Genomic DNA, 12,279 nt, shown 5'->3' with positions numbered 1-12,279 from the left:
TGTTGAAGGAGTTCTGTCCTCAGTAGATTTTAGAAGGCAGGGAGCGTCCCTGCCACAGTGGTGATGGAAAGGAGTTGGGGGGGAAGAGCAGGAGACAGGCACCATAAACACTTTTCACACAATACTCTTTAGGAATCAGCAGTTCTAAGCTATCTCCTCCCTCTAGTTTATTGGTGGTTTTTGCTTTCACTTTCTTAACAGCAGGCACATGGCAGCTTTTTAGCACTTTCACTAACTCCTGCTACTTTGATTTCCTTTTGCTCCATTATATGTATGTATATGTGTGTGTGTGTGTGTGTGTGTGTGTATCATATTCTATATATGGGATCATACATATATACATATATCAAATATATATTGCTGATAAAGAAATAAAGGGAGACTAGTATAGATCTATTTCAAGCTTTTTAGCTTTCATCAGTTAGCCATACTTTTACTCGGATTCAAATTTGGGCTGCCTGAATATTAGGCAGTTGTATTAACCTCTGAACCACAAGTTCTCCTCCCTTTATAAGCTGAGCCAGGAGAGAGATTCAGTGTTTTTCTGTCGAAGCACCTGGTCTGCCCCAATGTGGGAGGGAGCATACTGATTCCCTTGAAATAGATCTATACTAGTCTCTCTTTATTTCTTTATCAGCAATATATATTTGGTATAAAATGGTTTGTTGTGAATGTGACTGCTTGAGGGCTTCTGGATTGGAGCTGAAAGGCAAAAGGAAAGCAATATGCTCCCTCCCACATTGGGGGAGACCTGAAACTGAACCCTGGTAAGACTGAATGGATTTGAGTTCTTTGGTCCATGGAGAATTGCCATCTCTGTTCTTGGATAGAGTGGCACTGACCCAGTGCTTCTGGCAGTTCTCCTGGACTCACAAGTCCTGCTTGAGGACCAAGTGGCACTTGTGGCCAGGAGGGCCTTTGAACAACTGTGGATTGTGCACCAGTTATACCTTTTCCTAGACCAACAATCCCTGCTCACAATCATTCACGCCCTTGTCATGTCCCATCCTGACTTTTGCAATGCGCTTTACATAGGGCTGCCCTTGAAAAGTAACTGGAAGCTTCAATTGGTTTCAAAATGAAGCAGCCCTCAGGATTTTGTGCAGACCCAGGTGTGCTCATGTCCACCTCTCCTGCAGCAGCTGCATTGGCTGCCAATTTGCTTCTGGGTATAATTCAAAGTGCTGCTTTAAAGCCCTACATGGCCTGGGACCAGGTTATCTGAAGGACTGTCTCTTTCTGCTTATAGCCCCCTGACCCACCAGAGTAGGGAGGCAGGGAATGTTGCAGGTCCCCTCTCCTAAGGAAGTAAATCTGGCGGGACCTAGAGGAAGGGCTTTCTCCATAGTGGTTCCCTCCCTTTGGAACATCATCCCTACAAAGATTAAACTAGCCCTTATTTTGATACTCTTGCACAAGGCCCTGAAGACCTGGTTTTGCCAATGGACAAGGGGAACCCAGAGAGGGATGGAGCCCATCAATTGGCTTGTTTGATTGATTGTTGTCATGAAAGGGTGGGGGTAGGGTTATTATTTTTACTGTTTTGCTGTTATATATTGGGTTTCTATTTTTTGTAAGCTGCCTGGTGAGAGTGAATGAGTGGCCATATAACTTCTCTAAATAAAATAAAATAAAACCACCAATTCTGAAAGGACAAGCAATTTGTAAACAAGAGTTCAAACCCTTCTACTCCCTTCTAGCACTGATAATGTTATCTAGTTGGGTAATGAATCATCTTTCAATTTCAAACTGAACCTGGCAGAAGCCATTTTCTTGTTTCTCAGTTGCCACACAGTGTGTGTGCGTGTGCGTGTGTGTGTGTGTGTGCTCTGTCCTCCCACCTCAGTTCGGGAGGTACGTGAAATGACTCAATTAGCCGGCAATTTAGTCCACGGCAGCTATCAGCTCTGGCAGCAAACCAGCGAGCGTCTGCCAAGGTTTTCTTTATCTTTTTCTTTATCTTGATGCCAGCGTGTCAACCAGGAAGTCAGGAACAAACAGCAATCCAAGCCAAATGCTCAGTCAAATAGATCAGCTCAAGTTTTCTCCAGTCAGTTTGATTTGTCCGTCACGAAGTAGTAGAGCAATCCCTCCTGCTTTTATATCCTATGGGGTGTGGCTCCGTGACTCAGCACTTTCTAGGCCTGCTCCACCCCTTCTTCTGTTGTTCCCGCCTCTCTTGTCTATGAAACCTGGGATCTAACCAGGATTAATTGTCCACAGCTGGGTCTGGAAGCATTGCCTGGATGGGGGGAGGTACAGGAGACAGAGGCCTCGTTACTTCCTCCTCCTGGCCTGCCTTTGGCTCCTGGAGCTGAGCCAGAGAGGCCGGCCCTGTGGAGGGGAGCCCTGACGGCCCTTCCCCCTCACTCTCTGAGTCACTCTCTAGCAGGGGGCCAGGCCCGGGGGGGCTTGAGCCACAACAGTGTGTGTGTGTAGGCTAGAATGCCTTGCTAGGCACAACACATAACTCTCATGGAAACCAAGGTCATCTCCAAAGGTGTTGGATGTAGTCGGAGAGGAGTGTCTAAGAAACCCGCCAATTAACCTAACTGGACAATGTGACCTGTGACACTTGGGAAGGGGATCATTTACTATTTTAATTATACCAAAACCGCGGGGAGCATTTATAGTTGATTTTACACATAATCATGCTGATATGAGGCACCCAGTAAAGAAGTCCTTTGAGGAAGATTTAAGTCTGAGAGTTCTAATTTCCTTGCGCTAAACCCTAAATCAGGAAATCAAAGAAGAAAAAGAAATAACTAAAAACAAATTAAATCTAATCATGCAGGAAGAAATGACTCAAAAAATTACATCAATTAGACAAAACTATTTTGAAACCGCTAATAAACCGGGAAGATGGCTAGCCTATAAATTAAAAAAAGAAAAGGAAAAGAAATTAATACAACAACTAGAAGATGAAGAAGGGATAGTACACTTCCAGAAAGAGAAAATAAAAACCATAGCAGTAAGCTATTTTCAAACTTTGTAAAGCCAAGGAAAAATAGAAGAGAAGGATATTAAGAGATATCTACAATAGAGGAACCATCCAATCCTTCCAGACTTAACAAAAGAATTTTTTTTTCTTTACAAACCACATACAAATTGTTTTTGAACAAGATATTAGTCAGGTACATAATTAAACCCAATTCAATTTTCACCCCCTCAAAATATAATTTATTTCCCTTTCCCCCTTAAAGTTTTACTATTTGTACATTTCTATTATAAAATCTGTATCCGCCCCTTATCCTGAAATTAACACTTAAATCTAGTCTAGTCCCCTCATTCTTGCCCTCTTTTTATCCCTCCCTTCTACATTAAAAGAAAAGTTCCCCGCCCCCAAATTTCTTTCTTAATTCTTACGTTCCACAAAACCAAAAAAGTAATTATCCCTAATTTAATCAAAAATAAAGCAATAACAGAAACTAAAAGAAAACAAGGTACTATCTATAAAATTCTTTCCTACTTTAATTCTCACCTTTTAAAAAGGTCTCCCATCCCTTATTTCTCCCATAGCAAAAAAGAGAAAGTAACTTATAAAACAAAATAAACTCTGAAAAACTCACTCCTACAATTAATTCTTACCTTTCAGTTTCATAAAAGTCTCCCATCACTTATTATTTCATCTTTAATCTTTAAAATTCCTTGCTAAAAATCATCTTGTTTTCATATTCAAATAACTTCTATTTCTATTTATTTATTTATTTATTTATTTATTTATTGTTTATATTTATATACCGCCCTATCTCCCAAAGGACTCAGGGCGGTTTACAGGCATTTAAAAGCAAGAAATACAATAAATACAATTCTAAAAACAATTAAAAAACTTATTCAAAAGCCTTAATTAAAAATATAAAAATTAAAACCCAAGATAAAACCCATAAACTAAAATCTAACTCAGTCCTGCGCAATTAAATAGATATGTTTTAAGCTCGCGGCGGAAGGTCCGAAGGTCCGGAAGCTGACGAAGTCCTGGGGGCAGTTCATTCCAGAGGGTGGGAGCCCCCACAGAGAAGGCCCTTCCCCTGGGCGTCGCCAGACGACATTGCCTCGCTGACGGCACCCTGAGGAGTCCCTCTCTGTGAGAGCGCACGGGTCGGTGAGAGGTATTCGGTAGCAGCAGGCGGTCCCGTAGATAACCCGGCCCTATGCCATGGAGCGCTTTAAAGGTGGTCACCAAAACCTTGAAGCGCACCCGGAAGGCCACAGGCAGCCAGTGCAGTCTGCGCAGGATGGGTGTTATATGTTATTCTATTCTATTTCTATTCTACTAAGTTAACCTGTAACTTAATTACCAATCGTTTCTTATTCTGTCAGTTTCAGCATTATCTATTCTTAATAAAAGAGAAGATAAAAAGGAGCCAATATTTCTTGTATCTCAAATGCTTTCATGGTTATATTTATATATTTCTATTCGTAGTTTTATCTCAAGTCACTTCAGCTTAACTGTATATGCTTAAAAGATCATATTTTCTTAGCTCATTAAATTTCTTACACTCCTTTTCCTCTTTTCCCTCTTAATAATTCTCCAATAATCTTTATACAAACTTTAGCTGTATATCATAATGCAATTTTTTTAATATATTATTCCCTATCATTGCTGCAAGCAGCTCATTATCTTTTCTTGAATCATTATTAATATTCCAGTTCTGTAGTTATTTCTACAGAAATGCACTACTATTAATCTTCTTATCATTCCCATCACCAATCTCTTTCCACTTATGACTGTATGACTGTAACTTGTTGCTGGCAATCCTTATGATTTATATTGATATACTGACCATCAATTGTGTTGTAAATGTTGTACCTTGATGAACGTATCTTTTCTTTTATGTACACTGAGAGCATATGCACCAAGACAAATTCCTTGTGTGTCCAATCACACTTGGCCAATAAAATTCTATTTTATTCTATTCTATTCTATTTTATTCTATTCTATTCTATTTTGTTCTTTGCTTAGATGTTATTATCTATTTTTCTTGCTGTCAGTTGTTCTCTGCTTTATTCTTAGATGTTGTGAATCTTAAAAGTCAAGCAGCTGGTTGATAAGATCCTCCCATGAAATTCTTCCATAGTTTTTCAATCTTGTATTTCTTCATCTGCCTTTAGATGTCACTCTTTAGTCTAGTTGCAATTCATAATTAACAAAGTATACATTTTGTTTCTGTAACACAGAGCCGCACCTCTTTTGTTTCAATTTGTTTCCCTTTTTATCCGTTGAAGTAAATAGTTTAGTTTTAATCCTTTGCTTGCTCCAAATATATAGAAAATAGAGGAAATTGGAGATGTTCAATTACAGTCCAAATTTAAATCCTTTAGTTCCTTTCTTTTTTTTCCTCCTTATATGTAATCTTTAATTAGTCAATAAAACTTTCAAAATTCTCAAAATTCTGATTTAATTAAAGTCTTGTATTCCTCTGTTTGTTTAGGGCTCTAGACTTCCATTCCAAGCCAAATTTGTTAGGTTTTAGGTATCACTTTAATTTTTTCCTTCCGGTTTCACATCCCATTTAATTTAGCCGCTGTTTCAAAGTTCTTTTTTTTAAATTTGTTGCTAAAATCTCTCAAAGTGCTGCTTCGTGAGCTGGTATTAACTCACCCGGCTTCCTTATCTTGTTCAATGTTTCCACTTTATCTTCCTGCCCGTTCTTTGTGGCTGTCCTGACCAGGCAGCTGGTGATGGATGCGGTCCACCTCGCTGGGTCGAGGGAAAAAAGCCAGAGCTGCAGGGAATTTGCAACTTCCCTGTTTGGTCTGGCAGCTCCCTCTTTCTTCGTTGCCCCTGCAGGACAGCTATGGTTCGGTCCGGACCCCCATGGCGAGGGGATTTTCGGCGCTCACCCCAGAGCTCCTGGGGTTCGCATCCTTTCCATCCAACGCTGGCCATGCCTCTCCAACAAAAGAAATATTGAATGAGAGGATAACAACATTAGAACTGAAGAGGGCAATACAAAAACAAAAAAATAACAAAACCCCAGGCCTGGATGGAATTCCAGCAGAATTTTATAAGGAATTTCAAGAACCATTAGAAAATATACTATTAGAAACATATAATGAAGTATTAGAGAATGTGAAGATACCAAAATCCTGGATGGAGGCCTTAATAACTCTCATTCCTAAAAGCAATACTGAAAAAGAGAAGATCCAAAATTATAGGCCAACCTTGCTGTTAAATGCTGATTATAAGATATTTATGACTATAATAGCAGATAGAATTAAAATTATATTGAATGAAATTATACACTCAGACCAAAATAGATTTCTGCTCAACAGACACATAAAAATAACATATGAACTATCATGAATGTACTTGAATATTATGAGGCTTACCCAAAAAAACAGGCAGCTTCCTTATTTCTGGACGCACAGAAAGCTTTTGATAACCCAAATTGGGACTTTATGATTAATCAATTAATAGCTATGAATTTTGGAAAAAACTTTACTGAAATGATTAGAACAATTTATTCTACCCAGAGAGCAAAAATGATTTTAAATGGTGAACAAACAGAAAGTTTTAATATAGCAAAAGGAGTACGACAGAGATGCTCTCTAATCTCCTCTGTTATTCATTCTCTCAGTGGAAACATTAATGTCACAAATTAGAGATAATTTGGAAATAAAGAGATTAAAAATTAAATCACAGGAATATAAAGTCCAGGCATTTGCAGATGATTTGGCATTTATTATTGAGGAACCCTTAGAATCTGGAGAACCACCAGTACAAGATATAAACCAATTTGGCAAAGTGGCAGGGCTCAAAATAAATAAAGAAAAAACTAAAATGTTGACCCAAAATTTAATGAATATACAGAATGAAGAACCAGAGGAGAAACTGGAGATCTTGAGAGTTAAAAAAATTAAATATTTAGGAATATGGCTATCGGCAAAGTGCACCATGATTAAAAAAGACAATTATGATACACTCTTACAAGAAATACACAAAGATTTGGAAAACTGGAGTAAATTACAAATATCATTAATTGGCAGAATTTCAACAATTAAAATGAATATATTACCTAAATTACTATATGTTTTCCAAACAGTACCAATTAAATTAGAAAAACTTTTTTGAACAATTAAATAAAACGACTTCAAAATTTATTTGGTCAGGGAAAAAACCACACATCAAATTTAAATTATTGCAAGATAGTGGAAATTGGATCGGTTTTGGTCTCCCTGACTAGGACCTTTATTATCAGGCTGCAGCTTTGTCATGGCTCAAAGATTGGATCCAATTACAAAACAAATGCATATTAACAAAAGAGGGCCATGATCTTCAAATAGGTTGGCATGGCTTCCTCTGGGAGGGAAAGAACAAATATCACATATATCACATGTATTTTCAAAGACATATATTAAGAAATGCTCTCCTAAAAGTTTTGGAAAAAATTAAAAAGAATTATTACACAAAAGTCCCAATTTGGTTATTAACGATGGAAGCAATGTTACATCCAAACACCACTGATTTGAGCAAAATGGTGTGCTACGCAGAACTACTTGACGAAAAAGGAGAATTAAAATCAGTTCAAGATTTGAAAATGCAAGGATTAAATTTGAAATGGTGGCCTTATTTACAAATTAAAACTAGATTCAAAAAAGATCAGGAATAATATGGCATATCTAAGGAATAATTGGGAATAGATAAATTATTAGGATGGGGAAACAAATGATTACAAAAATTTACAATCTTTTATTAAGATATAGAATGGAAGAAGAAACAGTAAAAGAAATGATGATCAGTTGGAGAAAAAATTTCAGACACAATATAGAATTAGAAAAGTGGGACAAATTTTGGGAAAGAAATTACACATTTACAATGGCGGTAGCATACAAAGAAAATCTGTATAGAATTTTTTATAGATGGCATTTAGCTCCAGCAAAATTGGCCAAAATAGAATAGAATAGAATAGAATAGAATAGAATTTTATTGGCCAAGTGTGATTGGACACACAAGGAATTTGTCTTGGTGCATATGCTCTCAGTGTTACATAAAAGAAAAGATACGTTCATCAAGGTACAACATTTACAACACAATTGATGATCAATATATCAATATAAATCATAAGGATTGCCAGCAACAAGTTATAGTCATACAGTCATAAGTGGAAAGAGATTGGTGATGGGAACTATGAAACGATTAATAGTAGTGCAGATTCAGTAAATAGTCTGACAGTGTTGAGGGAATTATTTGTTTAGCAGAGTGATGGCCTTCGGGAAAAAACTGTTCTTGTGTCTAGTTGTTCTGGTGTGCAGTGCTCTATAGCGTCGTTTTGAGGGTAGGAGTTGAAACAGTTTATGTCCAGGATGCGAGGGATCTGCAAATATTTTCACGGCCCTCTTCTTGATTCGTGCAGTATACAGGTCCTCAATGGAAGGCAAGTTGGTAGCAATTATTTTTCCTGCAGTTCTAATTATCCTCTGAAGTCTGTGTTTTTCTTGTTGGGTTGCAGAACCGAACCAGACAGTTATAGAGGTGCAAATGACAGACTCAATAATTCCTCTGTAGAATTGGATCAGCAGCTCCTTGGGCAGTTTGAGCTTACTGAGTTGGCGCAGAAAGAACATTCTTTGTTGTCCTTTTTTAATGATGTTTTTGATGTTAGCTGTCCATTTGAGATCTTGCGATATGATAGAACCCAGAAATTTGAAGGTCTCTACTGTTGATACTGTGTTGTCAAGTATTGTGAGAGGTGGAAGTATGGAAGGGTTTTTCCTAAAGTCTACCACCATTTCTACGGTTTTGAGTGTGTTCAGTTCCAGATTGTTTTGGTTGCACCACAAGGCTAGTCGTTCGACCTCTCGTCTATATGTGGATTCATCATTGTCTCGAATGAGACCAATCACTGTTGTGTCATCTGCGAACTTCAGTAGCTTAACAAATGGATCATTGGAGATGCAGTCATTGGTGATGCTTTTAATGTTTCTAAAATGTTTCTAAATTTATCACCCAAATGTTGGAGATGTGGCCATGAATTAGGAAAATACTACCACATGTGGTGGATGTCCCCCCCCCAAAAAAAATTGGTATAAAAGTAAGAGATGGTTGGAGGAAATTACATCACAAAAGATAGAATTCAAATCGGGGCTCTTTCTATTGGGAATACCGTATATACTCGAGTATAAGCCGAGTTTTTCAGCACGTTTTTTGTGCTGAAAAACGTCCCCTCGGCTTATACTCGGGTCTATACGGCTTATACTCGAGTTTTGTTTTTTTTTAAAGCCCCTCGGCTTATACTCGAGTATATACGGCTTATACTCGAGTTTTTTTTTTCCCTTTTTTTCACATTTTACCGGACGGAAGCCCTGCGGTGCAGTGAGAGGCGGGCGGGGGCCGCCAGCCTTCTCAGCTGAGGGAGGGAGGGTTTCCCCAACCGGTAGGTGCCTCATTTCCCACCCTCGGCTTATACTCGAGTCCCCAGTTTACCCCAGTTTTTGGGGTAAAATTGGGGACCTCGGCTTATACTCGGATCGGCTTATATTCGAGTATATACGGTAATAGACCCCAAAATAGAGAAAACTTTGCAATATATAATATTACACATATTAATGGCAGCAAGGATGACTATTGCACAAGGTTGGAAACGGAATAACATACTATCAGAGGAAATAGTGATTAGAAAAATGTTAGAATGCGCAGAATGTATAAAGTGACAATGGAAATTAAGGAAAGAGAAGATTCGGACTATTATAGAGTGTGGAACAAAATGTATAAATGGTTAGAAAAAAGAAACCAAAATAAGAAATGGGAAAATTAATTTAATATCATTGAAATAAAGAACCATAAGTTGTTAATTATTGTTAATCTCAAAGCATGTAAATAAGAATAATGTAAAGATATGTATTCAGTAGAAAAATTGAACATAAATAGAGAATATACATGTCGATACAGAAGGCTGTAAAAATAGCTTATACTGTATTGTTAAGTTTGTCTTGTTTTTTTATTGTGTTTTTGTCCCTGTTTTTTTTCTGTTCTTAAAGGTAAAAAGCTTAATAAAAACCATTATTTTTAAAAAAATAATTTGCTTGCACTTGTTAGAACTTTGACAACATCTTCAAGAAAACAAGGACCCCACAATTACCTGTTTGTAAACATTTGTCTGAAATGGTGTAGGGTTTCCTGTCTGGGCAGCGGGTTGGACTAGAAGACCTCCAAGGTCCCTTCCAACTCTGATATTATTATTATATGATAGTAAAGATCCAAAGCTGCTAAATTGTAGCCATTTTCTGGATTAGTGAAATGGCCAACATATTAGTCTGCTTGGTGCATGAATCAGTATGAGGTTTGTAGATGCCTGTTAAAATAAAATTTAAAAAAAACCAAGCTCTAATTGAGAATTGTTGCCGTGCTTCAGAATTCATTGGTTCTGCTTGCTGCCTTTGAAAACTATGTCAGAGTAATAATTCACCAGCTTAATTGCTGATGCAACATTGTTGTAATTGAGCATAAGCAAATTTTCTGATTCAGCACTGACTTGCCTTTCACGGAACAGGTATTACATGCCCCAAAGGAAATTGTTAACTATAAACCTGATTAAAATGTGAATGATTATTGAGAAATATTTGGAATTCTTCAATAATGGGATATAGTACATATATTTCAGCTCAATACATGCACACATATAAACAACAAAAGCATAGGAAAAACTGTAATCATGGAAAACAGCAGGTTATTACAAGATTCTGATTAAGCAGCTCGAGGGAAAATAACTAGTTTGAAAAAGGAAAAAAACCTATATTAATTATGTGAGGCCAATCATTGAAAGGGCAGAAATTTATTACAGATTACATTTTAGTACTTCATTGGGGATTGGCAGCTCCAATGGGTGACTAAAGAGATCTCATGAGAGTAGTTTCTGAGTTATTTAGCAAATATAAAAGCCTGTCCTTGAAAGAGCATTTATCTGGTAAAAAGGATAAGGAAGAAGAAAGAGGCACTACTCTACAACCTTCATCCTAAACTAGATCTCTGTCTTCAAAGAGGAGGCAGGGGCAGAAAAGAAAAAGCTACTAGAAATAAGCAGGAACATTTTCCACTGAAGGACAATGTGCTTTGGTTCCCTCTTCAACTTTGTGGGTTTTCCATTCAGCTTCTGAGGTAAATATAAACAGACACTGAGAAAGCATGTACATTTTGTGAATGTCTGTAATGTCTATAAATAAAAGATACTGTACTACTTTTAGAAACATACAGATTGAAAAAGCAAAGCACTGTGTCTTAAGCCTATTTCATTGTTTTTGCTTGGTCTGCAGACTGTGGATAATGAAGTTAAATAGGCAACACCACTTTTGGTAAGGAAAAGAAAAATCACATCGTATGATGAGCAAGTGTACCCAAGTCGTAACCATCTCTATTTTGGCATGTCTGGCTCAGGTAAGCTGTGTTAGATCACAAAGTAACAGATGGAAAAAGAGATGGAAAAGCAAAAGAAAATGAATTCTGATTTAGGATCTAGATTTGTAGCATAAAATGTAGAAAACCTATCTTGCTCATGCTGAACAGCAAGAAAAAAAGAGACTAAAATATCTGATTATATGAGAATAAGAAAACAATTATGAATATTATACCAGTTCAAGAAAACGGTAACTTTAACATTGTGAGGATGAAAAAAAGAACTGCTTGCCTCCCAAAGTTGTGGATGCTGCAGGTCTTCAGGAAAAGATTAGAGAACTATTTATCCAGGATAATAAAAAGTCTTCTGCCATCGGCAGGAGTATAGATTAGAAGATATCCAAGGTCCCTTTGAGGCCTATGATTCTATGATTTCTATGAAAGAAAGCAGAATATTCTGCCATTGTCTTGATTCTTTTCTCTTTTAAGATTCCACAGGTGAAACTGCAAGGGAATTGTACAAACAATGATCTGTGAGTATGCATGTATGATGCAGAGCACCATCAATTTCTTATAACTTCAATAAGCTATCTAAGATATATGGATAAAAATTGCTTCAGTTTTTGTATGGAAAAGATTTTTGGGAAAAGACTTATAAATAATTTTAGGAATGAGCTGCGCTGAGAACTTCAAAAATGTATTTTTGGACAATTCATTGAGAGTAAGAAAATAGAATTATGTCCCTACTTTATTTCCACCAAGTAACATATTGGGTATAGAGGAATGATTATTATAATTTTATAATATTATAAATCTGTAAGGTTGCTAACCTTATTTTTCCTACTGAAAAGGCCCTATATTCTCAAGTGGTACAACAAGGCTTAAAATTGTTCACTGTCTGCAATTCCTGGATAGACTTGGAGCAGATGTCATGACGCATGACTTTA

The 12,279-nt window shown here is 37.1% G+C and overlaps 1 protein-coding gene across 3 annotated transcripts in view; it reads left to right on the top strand.

The window, feature by feature from the left end:
- The window catches only part of TMEM52B (transmembrane protein 52B), a 126,264-nt gene that overhangs the window by 63,064 nt on the left and 50,921 nt on the right, over nucleotides 1-12,279 (top strand). For 2 of the 3 annotated variants that reach the window (XM_058166805.1, XM_058166803.1), the window contains exons 3-4: nucleotides 11,254-11,374; nucleotides 11,822-11,865. In XM_058166805.1, the coding sequence (XP_058022788.1) occupies nucleotides 11,318-11,374; nucleotides 11,822-11,865 (101 nt within the window). In that variant the 5' untranslated portion in view covers nucleotides 11,254-11,317. Of the gene's footprint in view, nucleotides 1-10,930; nucleotides 11,099-11,253; nucleotides 11,375-11,821; nucleotides 11,866-12,279 lie in introns of those variants that run through there. The other variant, XM_058166804.1, reaches the window with a different exon arrangement.

Source organism: Ahaetulla prasina, chromosome 2 (assembly GCF_028640845.1).
Source record: "Ahaetulla prasina isolate Xishuangbanna chromosome 2, ASM2864084v1, whole genome shotgun sequence".
In the NCBI taxonomy this organism is placed as follows: Eukaryota; Metazoa; Chordata; class Lepidosauria; order Squamata; family Colubridae; genus Ahaetulla; species Ahaetulla prasina.
Note: the sequence above shows the minus strand (reverse complement) of the source record. Positions and strands in the feature narration are given on the sequence as shown.